This window comes from Chelon labrosus (genome assembly GCF_963514085.1).
Source record: "Chelon labrosus genome assembly, chromosome: 4".
NCBI classification, from domain to species: Eukaryota; Metazoa; Chordata; class Actinopteri; order Mugiliformes; family Mugilidae; genus Chelon; species Chelon labrosus.
Genome location: NC_140340.1, coordinates 15,119,485 through 15,136,848, shown reverse-complemented (window position 1 = coordinate 15,136,848; position 17,364 = coordinate 15,119,485). Strand labels below are relative to the sequence as shown.

Genomic DNA, 17,364 nt, shown 5'->3' with positions numbered 1-17,364 from the left:
TCGACCGGATAAAAACAACAGCGCTGCACTACGTCTTAGCTTCATGGAGGTTATGGTATTCAGCATTGTTTGAAATACATGAGAGAGCGTTGATGCAACCGTGTTTCTATTATTTTGACAACCCCACTTTAGTCAGTGGACCGGGCTAAATAACAAACATTTTTTCTGCTTTAGTTTCAACCATTTCAAGATAAACTACAGTATAACGGTCATGAAGCTTAGATTTAGTGCAGGACTGTTGAGTAGAATGCATTCGTTTTCAGTAGTGTACCTAATCTTTGGGCAAGTGAGTGTACATCCACTATTGCGACAGAAATAGGACAATAGTTTTTTTAGATGAGTAAGCCAGAACTAGTGTTGAAAAATAAATGTGGCTCCCTGAGAGAGAGAAAATAAATGTCGTACTAATTACCAATTTAAAATAAATTAGTAGCTGGCATGAGGATCATGAGTTTCTCCACCCTTGTTTTTCCCGGCGTGCATTTAGGGGTCAGCTTTTATTTGTTTGTGTCACTCGTGCCCCTACCCATTATCTGAGACTCTGCTTTTAATTGACTCGAGGTTTTGATTTGAGTTTTGCCCTTGTTGTAGCCATTATACTGTTATCAGTGCGACACGACAAAAAGTAGAGTCTGCTGCTGTCACATGAACTTTTCCTACTTTCCTTGAAAATTTTTCCTATGCTACCTCAGCTTTTTTTTTTTTTTTAGTAGTCTGTGAACCGTGTCTGTTAGAAAACATCCAGTGTAATTTCAAAAAGTTGTTGCTGTCAATCCAGAAAAGGTACTACTCTGCTCTATACAGTTTACTTTTTGAATTTATATCCAGGCATTGTGTTCCAGTTTCATCATGCCAGAGATGCTTCCCTGTCCCTCCTGATGATAAACTGGCCGTGTCAGCATGCTGTGGTCGTATATTAAAGCTGTCAGGGAGGAACTGTGATTAACTCTGGTTCTGCTTGCGTGTGTGTGATTGACAGGCATCACCCAGGAGATGATCAACGAGACGCGAGCGTCAACGGAGAGGAGGATGCTGGGAGACATTCAGGAACTGCTGAGACAAGGAGAGGAGGTCAACCAGCAGGACACTCAGGGAGCCACACTGGTGAGAAACCCCTGTGATTGTTTTTGCTTTTTCTTCACCAAAGTCAATTTAAAACAAACTTTTTTTTTCTCATGTTTAAGCTTCTTCATCATTTCAGCTACATTTCCCACAGGACAAAATATCAGATGGAACGCAAATGTGTGTTCAAAAAGTGCTTTCACCAAAACATAAAAATGGGATGTATATACACTCCATAAAGTAGCAATAAATGTGATGTAAAGGTTTAGGGCTTACATAAGAAGAGTAAACTGCATCGCTCCAGCAACGAGCTGCAGAATAAAAAAACATTTGTATGCAACTGCAATATGTTGATTCCAAACATTAGATCCCCTTCGTGTCATGGCTTCACATTACATAAAATGAAATAGATTGTGTCTTTAAAGCAGCTACAAGGAGTGTAGTGTTACTACAAGAAGTTTCTTTTGGATTAGTTTGGGTATAGCTGAGGAAAGACGTTAAAGGTGCCATGAGTAAGAATTGAGGTAAAAATATCCAAGTGTCGTAATACCAGTTTCGGCCATGGGAGGCGGTATGCGGGCAACATAACCGCCAGCCAAACTACTGATTCTCACGGGACCTATAATGATCTTTTATGTATATCAAGTTTGATTTTCATTAGCAATACCTCTTCTAGCAATTAAGTAAGTTATCATTAGTCACCAAAAACATTCGGTCTCATTACACCTTGCAATGTTTTCCGTTAAGTTTCGTGCGTCCATTTGGGGTTCATTATCATCAAAGACATTTCAAGCTTCTTAGCTAATGTTACATTTTAGCATCAGCTTGGTAGATAGCCTAACAGGTGAAAACCGGATCGGATCTGTGGGTAGAGCGAACTATCAAACGCTAACAGCTACGGTTAGCCATCGCTAACATTAGCACGTTTACCGAACAGCCTTCGAAACATTTTTATGTTATAACTTCCCGAAAAACTACACAAACATATCAAACAAACTTCTAGCGAGATACTAACAGCATCTTACTTACCAATCCAAAAGAAATGTTGCAAGTTCGGAGTCGAACCTCATTTCTTTCATGTCCATCAGTTGTCTCCAGTGATGGAAAGCAGTGCCAATATTCACTCGGGTTCTGTTCCTATTTTTTATCCGATTTTATTTGTGCTTCTGAGCGCGTTTTTTTCCCTGCAGCGGGTGGTTGTGGTGGTGGTAAGGGTCTCTTGCCAAGGGCTTCAGCCATTCTTCCGCTCTCTTCCCTGAACTGAAATGTAGGCCTAGCAGTGGGCTGTACTTTCCACACGATTGACATCAGGTTCAAGTACGCCCACAAGCCGTGCGAGTTATTCGTGTATTGCAGTTTGGCTGGCGGTTATGTTGCCCGCATACCGCCTCCCATGGCCGAAACTGGTATTACGACACCTGTCGGGCTGTAGCTAGTAATTTAGCATGCTAATTCAGGTTGATATCTCTGCAGCACTATACCTTGTCATTTTTTTAATGGCATCATCGCCCTTATTTCTTCTCATTCTTTTGATGCGTGTAGCTAATTTGAATTTTTACCTCAATTCTTACACATGGCACCTTTAAGGGTGGAGCTTTAAACCTATATCTGAACATCTTCTGTTGTTCTGTAGATATATTACATCCAACTGAAAAAGATGCCACTGAAAATGCACTTTTGAAAAATGCTAATAAAGCAATTATGTGTTGTAGGAATAATAGAAAAAATTTGTTCTTGACTAGGTATATAAAGTAAGAAGCCGCCTGGACGTGTGGTGAAACATCTTCAAGAGAATTCAAACCTGTTGCCTTTGTCTTAAAAGCATTACCATTACACTCTAAATGGCCCGTGATATTGGGCTATAAAAATCAAATTGACATAAATGACACGCACCGAATCCTTCCCGCCAGTGTTATCAGGTTATTGAAGCAAAAAACAGATTTGCTGGGGTAACAAAAGAGAGGATGCGATTGTCTTCTGTGCTACATACATTTGTTAGCGTGAGCTTGTTCAATAAGAAAGTGAAAAATGTGAAGCTAAACTCTCAGCTATAAATTAGTAACGCCACCGTACCTTCGGTCTGTTTGCTCATGTTCTGGGTGAAGTGCTGCAAACTCTCGCCAGATTATCAGGCGTCTAAGGTCTGCACCGAGAAGAAAAAGCAAACTGTGTGTAAATATTCAGCGGAGCGTCTTTATTATGGATTCACCTTTTAAAGCTTATGTGCTCTGCAATGCTTTCTAATGAGGCTATAAAATCTTCCAAGCTAATCAGGCATTTAGAGCACTCATTATAATCTTCTTAAAGGCAAACCAGCTGTATGATTTAAAACGCTCTGTAGATATAAGAGTTCGCTTGACGTGAGTGCTCAATATACCTCCGGTCATAAAAATAAATAAATAAATAAATTAAATATGCATTAGGAGGGAAACAATTACACATAATAAGAATCATAAAAGCAGAATTTCAGTGCAGAATAAACGAACTGATGAAAGATTAGATTTAAAGTCAAACTCTGGAAGAGTTCGTCTCTGCCTTTCTATTAAGTAGGCCAAGACACTGCATGTTTTAAATCCCTTATTAAGACTCATTCTTTTTCTTTGGCCTTTAATCTAGTACTTCTAGTTTAGCATTTTAACTTAAAACTCATTCGTGGATTAAATGATGCCTGCATGATAGGCTTTCAGGCCACAGCAATTCCCCTTCCACTACATAATTGATTACCAAGCAGAGTTATTTACTATGGATGTCATTTCCTTCTTTACATTATCAGACAGAGCTGAATTGTGCATGAGAATGAAAACAAAGGAAGGCCTGTTTTCTTCAGCTTTATATACTCATAGTGGACGTTGGTCAGCTGTTTGTGTATTAACTAATAAAGTGAACTTGTTTCGTCAGTGCAGCGAAGCATTAAAATCAGGGGTGTAGATCCGATGTCAGGATTGGGGGGGACACAAAAGTGATTTTTGTTTTTTGTCGGTATGCAACTCATACCATGGCACCATACCAATCATTTCTTTTTAGATGTGAATCTAAAATGTGAAGAATGTGAAGTCTGAAAATACATTTGTTCAATTTTGAATAATTTTTATTGGGGGGGACAATTCATGTTTTTCACAAATTGGGGGGTACATGTCCCCCCCATCCCCCCCGGGATCTGCACCCATGATTAAAATGTCAAGCAAGGCACACACACACAAACACACACAAAATAATGGTGTAATTTCCTGAGTAGCACGTCAAATGTCAGATGCCTTAATGAAGCCTGTATTATGTATCAGGGATACACACTGGGGAAACACAGAGACGGATCACTGGATGAAAATAGCTAGAGGATGGTAGTATCCCAAAATAATCCTAGTAAGCTTTAAAGTCTTACTACAGATTGTCTGATTGAGCTGCTTGTCCCTCGGCTTCATGCGCCCCGTTAATCTTCATTCGAGCATGATGAAGCAAACTAGAGCATGCCTTATTAAAATCGCAGGCAAAGAAGAGTGGAAGAGACCTGGAACTGGTAGGAAGTTATGTAAGGTTAATCTTTTGTTTTCCGGCGAAATGCATTTGGTGTCCTTGTTTTGATGCGCGAGAACAATGATTTGTTCATGCAGCGCCTTGTGCCCGCAGACGGTTCAATCAAACGCGGAGAGTGGAAGCAAAGAAATAATAGAAAGTAAAATACACAAGAGGGATAGAGGAAGCGAAACACTTGCTTAACACTTGGCAGGAAGGAATTGCTCCCAATTTGCATTTTGTAGCACCTCAGAGCATCAAATATGTCAAGTACTTTCTAAAGACCAGCAAGCCTGGATTCAGCGATCACGTTCAGCTTTTCTAAATATTCTAGTTATTCTAATGTGTTGGTTATAAAGTTAATCAAACACCAGAGTATAAACCCACTTACCTCCGGTAACAACACAGGGCACATCATGTTCTCATCCTGACAGTCAGCGTCGGCAGTCGCTCAAACTCAATCTCCTGCAGAATAAAAAACCTTGTTAAGCTACTTGTCATGTTTTGAGGATGATATTATTCATCGTCACAGCCACAGTTTGAGTTGGGTCTGAGGTTAACAACAAAGCAACTTAATAATCCTTAAAAGAAATCATCAGGCTGAAGGGCAAGTACCGCTTTCACACAATGTTTGTTGGGTCTCGGAGACTTGCAGGTTAGGAAAAGAAAATGTCCAAAGAAAACTAAACAAAAACCTGCAGCTTAACAGAAGCTGTATTTATTTTTACTTTATTTATTTATTTTTTTTAATCTTCTTCCATTCCTCTCTTTGATAGGATCACACATTTGCATATTTTCTATCGGCTTACGCAGCTTTTTCATCAAACATATGATGTGAAGCTGAGACTCTTAGTTGCTATATGATAGATTAGAAGCAGTTTGGATGTCAAATTGTTTACATCTATATTTTAAAGCAATGTTAACTGTTTACGTCTTGCGAAATATTAATACTTTGGGTTTTGGCCTGTTAGTCGATTAGACTTAGACTGGCATTTTTTCACCATTTTATAACAATTATTACACAAAATAATTGAAAATAGTCATTATTTGCAGCTATTTTTTAATGATTTACTGATTTTTACTCTGAGCACTAACTCCCAAGTGAAAAATATCATAGATGCGTCTAAAATGAAGCACACCATATGACATAGTTGTTCCCTTTGGAAAATTTTTAAATAAATAACTGTGGGTTTGAACAACGTTTGACTGTATAATATGAATTTTCACTGAGCGGTCTACTGGCAGGTCAGAGAGGTTTAAAAGGCAAGGACTAGAATTAACACCCTGACATTATGGAAATTATGTCAGTGTGTGAGTTGATCCTCTCCATGTGGTTGCATATGACTGTTTTCCTGATACTGTACAAGTGAATTCTGACCTGCAGTGTTGGCCTGTCTCAAAGAAGCTGGATCAGTTTTTAGCTTTAGCTGCCCATCAGTCTTTTTATAGTGCTGTGGGCCTGATTTGGCAAACCATTAGCTTAAAGATGCTCAGTGACCTCCTTACATCTGCAAACGTAGAAGCAAGCGAGCGTCAGAATTTTGTAGATTTTTGCAGATGTAGTGTGATATTTCTTATAAGGCAGAAATTGTAGGTTAGTGACACATTCTTTGGCATCTACATTGTGGTTTTAGTGCGAAATCCACTCTTGACTTTATGCACAGACTGAATCTACAGCAAATCCACTGGAAAAATCGCATCAGTGCTCTTCCTCTTGCTCTTGCAGCTCCACATCGCAGCAGCAAATGGCTACGTGCAGGCTGCAGAGCTGCTGCTGGAGGGGGGAGCTCGCATGGACCTGAGAGACTCAGATGGATGGCAGCCTCTTCATGCTGCAGCGTGCTGGGGTCAGGTAAGGTAACCGCAGCAGGAAGCAGATAGGCACACATGCACAGACAAAAAAAATAAAAAAAATGTACCTCTGTTGTTGTTTCAGATGCATGTGGCAGAGCTGTTGGTGTCTCACGGAGCCAGTCTCAATGCCAAGACCTTCCTAGACGAGACTCCCATTGGTATATTTATATCTCAGCACCCTCTTATCAATATACCTGGTGGGGGGTAAGAAGGCAAATGTCTCATCTCTGCAGGGTCTCATTTCCAGCTTGTTCAGTCAAAGCGAGTTTTACATCAAGGCTTGTTTCCTACTAGGAGCTGATTTACATGTTCCTAGAGGGGAAAACTAAACCAATTTTGCTATTCTATAACTAAACCAGTGTTTAGGTTTTTATCATTATTACTGTCTGGTGAATTCTAAGGGGGCAGGTATATTAAAACATCTGCTAATATCAGAGACTAGTACAACTTTTAAGAGTGTAGCCAAGCACAGCATACATGGTTTCACTTGAAAGTTCCTGACATACCTCGTCCTTTATCCGTCTCCTTCTAAGATCTCTGTGAGGACGAGGAGTTCAGAGCCATCCTGCTGGATCTGAAACACAAACACGACATTATCATGAAGTCACAGCTCAAACACAAGACCTCACTGTGCAGGCGGACGTCCAGTACAGGCAGCCGTGGGTAAGTGCTGACACCTGCTGGTGTTATGACAGCTACTGCAAAGCGTGTTTTACTGAGAGACGGGATATACAGTAAATATCTCTGCAGTGTACTAATAGCTACAGTTATATTACATTTAATACATATCTTTTAGAGCAAGCAGTATAGTGTACAGAAAGCTTTTGCGATGTTTGTCCTCTACAATTTTTCCTTAAAAGCTTGAAATGTTTTCTACCAAAGTGTATGTAATTTCAGAAAGGCTTCATTCAGGTTTGGTGGTCGGTTATTTTCCTTGTTGCCTTGTCTTAGTGGAAGCTTCACTTGTGTCCACAGGAAAGTGGTGCGGCGAGCCAGTATGTCAGACAGACACAACTTGTGCCGTAAAGAGTACGAAACAGAGGCCATCATGTGGAGGGGAGGAAGGGAGGAGGAAGAGGAGAAGGAGAAGGAGAAGGAGAAGGAGTCTGATCAGGAGAATAATCAAGTGGTTAACGTGAGTTTTCTGATTACTACGCTTTGTTGTTTTTTCTTAATTTGGTAAATAGATTACCTTTATTAGAGTTTTTACAGTTACGAGTGGTATTTTTCAACTCCCTGCACAAACATTGTCAGATGACATGGCTTTGAGATATTTTCAGCACAGGTTTAAGAGTGTTTAACAGCACAAAGACACCAATCTGTTCCACTGATCAGCAACCGAGTGCCAGGTTTGGTGTAGGTGTGTCAGACTTAAAAGAACTTCCTCCCAACTCTCAGGAGGGAACCCACGATGGAAAGAAAAGCTGCAGTACAATCCCCAGTGGTAGAGTCTATTGTTAGTACTATTTATCCGTAAAATACTTCCTGCAACAAGTCAAAGTACAATACATGTAGATTATAAAGAAGGCGTGCAGAAAAAAATGTAAGAACACAGGATTTTACATGGATTTCAGTTGAAGCAAGTTGCAGAAAAAATGCCAATGCAGCTTTCAGCTTTTTGGCACAAAATAACTCTTGGGAGACACTGGACAACTGTTTCTGAAAGGGGACATTCTCTCTAATGAAGCCAATAAATTGGCTTTACATCTCATTTTATTTGAACCTGATAGCCTGGGCACCAGATCAGAGTTATCTGATCTCCCCTGCACAGAGGCAGGCCTTCATGTATTTAATTATGTAAAAGAAAAGCCTTCGACAGGGATTAAAGTAAGCCTTATTGATGTCCTGCAGGTCAAGCCAGTCGTTGCTGTGGAGCTGCCAGACAAGTCCAAGCTGCCCACCATCCTCAAAGATGGCAGCAGCAAACAGAACGGCCTCATCTCCACGACGACGTCTGTGCCACCGCAGCTGCCCTCCAACGGCAACACACCATCGCCCAGTAAGGGTGGAGTCGCAGCCGCCCAGTCCGCCCAGGAGGAAGCCTGGCCAAAAGAGCGTGCTCAGACGTTGTCTGAGCTGAAGAAACAAAGGGCCGCAGCCAAACTGTTGAATCACCCGCTGTTCAATGGTCACCTTGGTAACGGCTCCACAGACTCCTTCTCTGATGCCAAAATCAACTCGGAGGACCCCCGCATGCCGCTGGTCTCCTCCAATGGCAACGCAGTTTACTACACGCCAGCCAGTGGAGACCCACCCCTCCTCAAACTGAAACAGCCTATAGAAGAGGAGCAGCCCAAGCCACGGACCTGCTGCTGCGTGTCATAGCGCCCCGGTCATGTGACTGTTGATGGAACAGGAAGTGTTTGCACAGAGAGGAATGAAGCAGGGAAGATGCTGTACAAAGAGGAGACGAAGGAATGAAATAGGAAGTATTCCTGTATTTTAACGTTCTGTTCCTCCCCTACTTTAAACTTCGTCCAGAGAAGGAGGGCGTCATGAAGGGGGTCTAAAAAAAAAAAAAAGTCCCTTGTACCTTCACGTGTCACATGACTCCTGCTACACTGGAGACCTTCCCTGAGTGTAGGCATGTTTAAATGTTGCAGAGAAAGGGATTGAGCAGTGCCACATTGTCGCCACTCGGATAAAATTCCTCTTTTGTATGTGGAGCCTCTACACAAAACAAACAGTATCTGCTGCCATGCTGTCCGTGTGCACCCTCTAAGAATCAGAGTATCTGCAGTTGGGTTTTGTTTGTTTTTATTTTGGAAAATTTTCACCTGGAAAGGGTCAAATTTTTTAAATTTGGGCAACGGCTGAAGATTGCAACCGACTGCATGTTCCACCTTCAGACAGAGAAAGAAACAAAGCCTTTTTATACCCAACAAATGTAATGAAACAACATTTAATCCAGGATGAACTCACATCAAACCACAACGTCCTGCTTTCATTCTTCAATTGAGCAGGAAGACCATCCTGGGGCGGTCCAGATATATTGTATTACACCATGTTGTATTACAGCATATTAGCAAAACGTAGCGAAAAGAGATCTGCAACGTCTCTTTTGAAGTCTCCTCCAGGTTGAAACTGCCTGCAAAAAGTAAAGGGAAGGAATGCCATAAAACAGTGTTGAAATGTTCAAGAAGTGTACTTCCACAGTGAGAGACAACAGGAAAGAGTAGAGTGCTGCACAAGTGTTTGAAACTGTCACTATATTCCGTCCTATACTTCACCTCACCGTCCTCTCGTATCCAACCTAAACTGACAGGTTTGTTTTTATGCATAATCCACCTTTGTGCTCACTCGCAGAGATAATTTAAGCAAACACGGTTGAAAATGACTGTACATTGCTTTATTTATGAAATTAATGTAATGTGTAAAAAAAAAAAAAAGAAAAGAAAAAGAAAAAACAGAAGCATAATAGTTCCTACAGTTGAGTGTATTTATTATTTGGATGGTGTGTGGAGAGTGTGAATGCAATATGAGATGAGCTGGGAGAGAAGTCTTTCCAGCAAAGCACCTTCTTCATGGGAAAAAAAATAAAAATAAATTTAAAAAAAATCCACTGATAACGTGAAGTAAGGGTTACTGTCTGCTAAATGTACCTGTTATTAAAAACACAAAAAAGCCATCCTATTGGGATGTATTCGTATTTGCGTCACTACAAATAACAGTGTTATTTGTTTATGTTCGGTTTTTGTTTCCTGGTGGCCATTGTGTGGCCTTACCTTCCCCCACATTATCACTGTATTTTGTCTTATTAACAGAAATTGTAAATGTAAAGAATTACTGTAAGTGTAGTATGAGTTTTCAGAAGATACAAACTTAATGCCTCAGTTTGTTAAACATCAGTCCTCTCGTGGATTTGGTGTTTAGCGAGTCCATACCTTTATTTTCGTACATCATGGGTCCAACAAAAAAAAAAATATGCCAGTCCAACCCAAAAACAAGTTGGACCTTATTTAAAGGAATTGTTTGTCCTTGGAAACAGTTACATGAGGAAATTGATAGTATATATGTCTGGATGCTAAATGTCTAGCTTAAGCTAGGGTCTAGTTAGCTTAGCTTAGCTAAAGACTACAAACAGTGGGAAACAGCTAGTCTGGCTCGATCCAAAGCTAGCAAAATCTGCCTGCTACCACCCAACTTTTTCTTGTGCATTAGTTAGTTTTGTTAAAAAAGAGGAGCACATTGTGACTCAACTAGTATTTCCACATGTGCTGTTTCTGCTAACATTCACAATAGGTCTCAGTGAAGTGACCCAGAAAGCCCTTGAGCCAGCATGCACAATACATAACCTTGGCTGTGGCTCACAGAAATGAAATAAAACCTCTAATTATACTTACATTTTTCCTACTTTGACATGTCAAAATACTGTAAAAACCAAATTTGTGGAATTCTGTTATATACATTTAGTTTTCTTCAGACAAAGCTAAACTAGCGTTTTCCCTCTGTTTCAAGTCTTTGCTAAGCTAAGCAGGAACTGACTATAGCTTAAGTTTACGCTGTCTTCAAATGGTACTGTTTTTACCACGTTTATGAGTTAAGTCCATATAAACTGAATTTTTTTATGAAATCCGAGTTCTCAAGTTGTGATGTGCTGATATTTTCAGAGATGGATTATAAATTCATAGTTATGTTATAAATTAGTCATAGTTTCTTTACTAAATTTATTATATGTCTTTCATTACGTCTTTGCATGTCCTACATTAAGTTACCTGGCCATTAGCTTGCTAAACTTGTCTTCAAGACGCAACTACAGTTGCCTAGCAGCAGCGTTCACATGATTTGCTAGCCGATGTTATCGTTTGAATGACAACCATTGTGTTTGCACGACAAACCACAAGCTTACGGGTTCCATTTGAAGGCGGCATTAGACAAAATGAGAGTGGTATCAACCTTTCATCGTCTAGTCTAGGTTTCCAAAAATGTTTTGAGTGCCAAAGAGTATTCCATGAGTAAAAAATAAAGAAATAAAAAACAACTTCTATGGACATTTGGAAAGCTTTGGGGGAAGGTTTTCTTTTGACATTATAGAGACTTGTTTGCTTCTGATGCTCCCCCCACTTTTGAAAATGTGATAACACAAAATACCACTCTGGCACGCTTTATCCCCATAACGTGAACTGTACAGTGTCAAATATTTGTACAGATGTCTGTAAATATGTTTGTATTAGCATTCCCTTATCTGTTCACATGATTTGCATATACATGTCTGTGTTGTTACTGTTGAGGAACATGTAGGAAAATCCAGTTGCTCGTAATTGATGAACAGTGTTAGCAGACATTTGGTTGTAAAGGGGGAGACTATGTACAGCAGACCCCCCCCTGAGTATTCACAAAATCTGTCTACTAAGACAAGTTCACGTGCTTAATGTTTTCTCCCTGCTGTTCAGAGACCAGTGTCTGCGGTTCACTGAAAACCCAATGGAATTTTCCCTGCACGAGTTTCCTGCAAAGGTCAGAGTCTTTAACGCTACGCTCTCTGATCAAGCAGTTTAAAGAAGTACAAAATAAGTCAACGAGATTGCCACATCCCCTATTTTTGGAGCCAAGGAAAAGGCTCATCATTTTGCTATGAATCAGCTGAAATTCATAGCAATACTGACGTTTGAGCTGCTGCAAAGAAATAAAAAACTTAAACTGAATGAATTTTGATCAAACTGAGTGAGAAAGAGACGGCCAGCTGTTCCAACAACTAACCTGTGTTCTCATGGTATAAATAGATCAGGGTTTGTGTTTGACCGCAAGCCCTGCTGTCTGTAAGGATAAGATAATGAAGAACTACTGATTTTGTAATTACTGGAATATATTGATGGTTGCATTAACATATTTTGAATAAATTGTATATTTTGAGAATTTTATATGGTGTGTCAGTTTATGTCTCGTCAGGTAAAAAAAAATTTGTGACATTTCTAAATCAAACGTGCTATGCAGACCGCCGGCATGAGCAGGAATGAGGACCGGCAATGACTCTGTTTTAATCAGTGGAGAATAAATATATTCTGGATGTTGTTTAGAAATAACAATACATTTTACTATATCACCGGACGCTCTGAAGAGTTGATGAGCATTTTTATTCACAATTTTATTTTTTACATTTTAAACGTGAAAGTATTTCTACCATTGCTCATCTTTTAGTACCAATGTGGTTTTTTTTTTAAAGGGCCAAGCAAACACTCCTCTTTCTCCTAGCATCTATGAAAACCAACAGTGGATAAAACACAAACTCTCCAGAGCCACTGTTTAGTTTGTCCATTCTGAGCCACTGTAGACATGTAGTGGGGTCCACTGTAGAGGACCTGCTCACTCTGTGTTTTCGTTTGTTCAAAATTAGCCATTTAATCTACAAATATTTTCACACTCTGGTGTTTCTACATTAATAAAAATATAATTATGACAAAGTTCCCTAAATCACACAGTTGCACTTATTCTTTTCAATATATATTTTGTAGAATTTGCAGCTTTTATTTCATGTTTTCATGAGTTTCCTCAACTCATTTCACCCTGAGAAGTCTGCCTCATTTACGCTAGTTGCGCAGCTCCTTTCTGCAGGCGGAGACTGAGCTGTCCTTCATCAAACAGCTGTCAGGTCTTGGCCCAACTTCAGCTGCTTCCTTCAGTGATTTTCTACGTTGTGTCTCTCAACTTCCTCCCATTCACTGGCTTTGAGGTCGGCCGGGGTCAATATTTCTACAGATGGCTACACATAGTAGTAGTCACTAGGATAAAGTAGTAGTTTGGTACTTTTTCCTAAATTCTCTTCTTTACTTGCCTCTCTAATCAGATATTTCATGTTTCTCTGAGTTTATTTTGAGCCATGGCCATTTAGCATACTTTACTCTGTTTAGTAACCGTTTATGGCCCTGTCTCTGTTTTATTGCTGCCAATTTTAAGGAAGTGCCCATTTGGCATGGATGGACCATTTGAAGAGACTTATCTGTATTTACAATGCATTATCTGCTCATAAAAAAGCCCTATACTGACCAGTATGTCAGCTCGGGGATTAGAAAAAGAAAACCGTCAGTACAAACACTACATCATTTGTCAAACATCAGCGTAAAGTTACAGTCCCTCACGTGTCTTGAGCAAATATTAGGAGAAATCACTCTTTCATCTGAAGCCCTCTCTGGGCACAGTCAGTGAGTGTAAAGCATATAGACAATGAGGAGAGGAGGACAATGGCGCTGAAAACACATGATCCGGACTGCATTAACCTCCTCTGTGTTGCCTGGCTTTGCTATTGTGCCTCAGCCACACTGAGTGCAAGCCAGCTGGCTCTCGTCCCAGTCCTTCAGTCCTCTTCACTGAAGGGCAAAATGGATCGGCTCCAGAAAAAGCATACAGACACATACAGGCCACACAGCTGGGTACACAAATGGTAGGATGCTAAAAGAAGGTATCAAGAAATGGTCCGAAGCATAAAGTAGGAAAATGAACCCATGCCAGGAGCTGATTAGACTCTGACCACGCTATTGAAGAAGAGACGTTTGCATTACAGAAAGACAGAAGGCATTATAGGGGTGGAAGGCTTGCCAGAAAGTCGACCCGTGCCAGGAGGAGGCCACAGCTTTTCACTATCTGGCCACTTTGTAAAAGAGACTGATGCACATAAAGAACGGATGGATACAGGGATGGCTCAGTGGGTCAGAACCGATGCTCGGTTCCCAGGAGCTGTTGGACTTAACAAGGCTTCGCTGTGTTATTTGACCTGAATTTAAGATGTCTAAGTAGGACGAGCTGATGTCCAGCTGGTGAGTATTGAATGAGGAATCTACAGATCGAAGTCAGTTCTCACTCTGAAGTATGAGACAGTATTTCAGTTGGTTTAAGTCATTAACACAATATACACTGATTAGCCATAACATTATGACTGACAGGAGAAGTAAATTACATTGACCATCTTGTGACAATTCAATGTTCTGCTGAGAAACTTTAGGACCTGGCATTCATGTGGATGTTACCTAGACATGTACCACTTTCCTAGACCAGACCAGGCACCCCCACCGCAATGCAATGGCGCTAGATATGTTGGGGATCCTGACTACAATGTTTCCTCTAGTGCCACCAGTCTGTTAACATAGCTAACTGCGCAGAGGAAAATGTCTAAGTTCCCTGTAGGAAATTTTAATTGAAACATTCCCACAAGTCAGGTTTGAGTGTGATTAGAGAAGCCATTAAATAAAATAAAAAAGGTGTCAAACATAGACGGCTAGCTGAGTCAGATTCAAATAACCAAAGCGCTCAGCGAATGTCATTTTTAACAACAAAGATGCATCAGTAATAATAAATCAGTATGTCCCTGATCAAGATGCATGTCGATACTGGAAACACATTCAATATGACTGAACAAAGACACAGATATGAGTATTTTCTCCTTTACATAATACATATTTAAGGATTTAAGGAAATCAGACCAGATGCCTTCAGTCGTGACACACACCAACATCCTCTCATAAAGCCTGTTTGACTGGTTTCCAGAGTGTCAACAGAGCAGCAACACGTCCTTCCCTCAATGACAAATGTCCACCAACACAATGTCGTAAATTACATTTACACAATACATTTATTAAGTTCAACCTCTGCCCCACATATCCACAACGCGCAACCACGAGCAACACTCTCCTTCTGCAGTTTGAACACTGAAGGGTGTGTAATGAACAGTGGTGTGAGTTTGTCATCGCATCACTTGGCACATTGAGCAAAGCAGTGATATGCGTGTGTGTGTGTGATTATGAAATGCCAGGGAGCAGATTGACCGCATGCTGACAACATCACAATGTTCAAAGAGCAATAATGTGGAAGTTGGTGCGTTATAGAAGTCATAACTGGAACATGGCCGATTTGTCACTTTATGAAGCAGGAAACAGCTGAAACATTGTTTTTTAAAAAAGGAACCCAGTGTGTGACAATTAGGGGTGGGACTCACTGATGGAGCGTTGACAAAAGCTCCATCAGTGAGAAAAGTTTTGTGAAAAAAAATAAAGTTTGCATACCACCGAAGCACTTCAACCCTACAGTGCCATCTAAATGCAAAGCATGTTGCTGCGAGCACAGAAACCGTCGGTAGCTGTTAGTGCTAGCAGTCCCGGTCCGAGTACAGACAAGACGTGTTGACAGCCCAAACTGCCAAAACTTTTTTTTTTTTTTTTTCAACCATTTAAAGTCAATACTGTTCTGAAAAAGTACTTAAAGTACTTAAAATGGTACTTTAACTTTAGGTATGTCCAGTTTTGACCAGAGATATTTTCTTTCTTTTTCTACTGTTTTGAATTGAAATGCAATTAAATGCATTTTTCCAGACATTAAAAGAGCTTGAGTTTACAATATTCACATCTGTGTCTATTATTTCAGTTGTCCACTAAAATCCATTTAAACTGAAAAATGTTGCTTTTGGGGGCAAATATTGTTATGCGATTAAAATGTGATTAATCGCGATCAATTAATTACAAAGCCTCTAATTAATTAGATTCATTTTTTTTAATTGAGACCCACCCCTAGTGACAATATAATTTGAAAACATGATCTAATGCATTCAAAAACTACATCAATAACTACAAATGTTCCACAAGTTGGTTATTTTCAACTTCTGGTTAGCCACTGAAAACCTGATGCAATACGTAAATAATTTTTTGTACCATAACATATTTACTTTTTATATAGTTTCTCTTGTCTGCCTTATTCTATTTTTTGTATCTTTTTTGTATCTTGCACTGTTGTCCCTAGCCACTGTAACACCCTAATTTCCCCACGGGGATGAATAAAGTCCTATCTTATCTTATCTTATCTTATCGCTTTTCATATTAGTGGTTGCTTCAGTGTAGAAGTACGCTGAGTATCTGAAATGGGCCCAGGGGTCACACTGTGAGTTTAAAACAGCTGAGTCATATTGAAAGCAGAAAGAACTACTCATTCCGCGAACAAGAAACCGCCAGATTAACAGGCAGCAAAATTTCGTTAAAGGGAAAGTAATGCAGTTCAACCTAGCAATTTAATTTAAAATTAAAGTTTTAGATGTACAAAACATATACTCAGTTATAAAAAAAAAGCTATTTGTCTTATAACATCTATTCATATTATTACTTCTCCAAAAAATAGTGTTTCATAGTAAACAGTGTTCATAATGTTAATAATTACCTGTAAATATCTTGTAATAAAAGCTTAACATCATCTACTCATTTAGTCAAACGCTATTTGCATGAAGTTTTATAATTTTAGGTATGTCATTAATATAGTAATAAAGTATAGTCTCATATAAAAGCTTTATAAGAAAACTAGAAAACATTTATCAGGTGCCAGATATTCTACTTACCTTTTATGAATATTTAGCGACAACTTATCTCGGCATACGAACAAGTTTGTATGGGGCAGCCCATTTTAAATTAGTCTAGTAGTATAAAAAGTATAAAACTCTGTTTAATAAACTCTTCAAGGCTGAACTTACATACACACGGTGCAGCCAGTTTGTACAATTATACCCAACTATACTGTATAACCTTGACATGTGAAAAAATTAAGGCGATTCAACCTAAAATATGAATAATCTCTGGGGAATGTTCTATTTCAGTCTCGGCTCTGCAGGGTCTGTATTTGGGACTGTACCATCTGCATGTCTTACAACCCGGGGAAACTTCTTTCTCTCTATTTGTCTGTGACTGTTTACATAACCATACATAAGTCAGCCTCACTTTTTAACATTTACATTCTGTGCCGTCCCACAAAACTAAATTTATCACCGACCGCAAACGTGAAGAGCAGTTTAAAATTATCATCTGTTTTAAATCAGCCCACATGTTGGTTTTATGGCTTTGCTGAGTAAAGGTCAAAGGCTCCTTGGCAGCGCTGTGGACCGTTTTTTTTTTTTTTTTTTTCATGGCTTCCTGTCAGCATCCCGCCTTCTTCATCTCACCCCCTACTCACTCTCACCGCAGTATCTCTACC

General features: G+C 39.7%; 1 protein-coding gene across 2 annotated transcripts in view; it reads left to right on the top strand.

Annotated features, from left to right (window-relative positions):
* The window catches only part of ppp1r16b (protein phosphatase 1, regulatory subunit 16B), an 85,454-nt gene extending 73,229 nt beyond the window's left edge, over positions 1 to 12,225 (top strand). For both annotated transcript variants that reach the window (XM_084542805.1, XM_084542804.1), the window contains exons 6-11: positions 980 to 1,104; positions 6,299 to 6,424; positions 6,509 to 6,584; positions 6,960 to 7,089; positions 7,402 to 7,561; positions 8,278 to 12,225. In XM_084542805.1, the coding sequence (XP_084398931.1) occupies positions 980 to 1,104; positions 6,299 to 6,424; positions 6,509 to 6,584; positions 6,960 to 7,089; positions 7,402 to 7,561; positions 8,278 to 8,751 (1,091 nt within the window). In that variant the 3' untranslated portion in view covers positions 8,752 to 12,225. The remainder of the gene's footprint in view (positions 1 to 979; positions 1,105 to 6,298; positions 6,425 to 6,508; positions 6,585 to 6,959; positions 7,090 to 7,401; positions 7,562 to 8,277) is intronic.
* Positions 12,226 to 17,364: the final 5,139 nt, after the last annotated feature.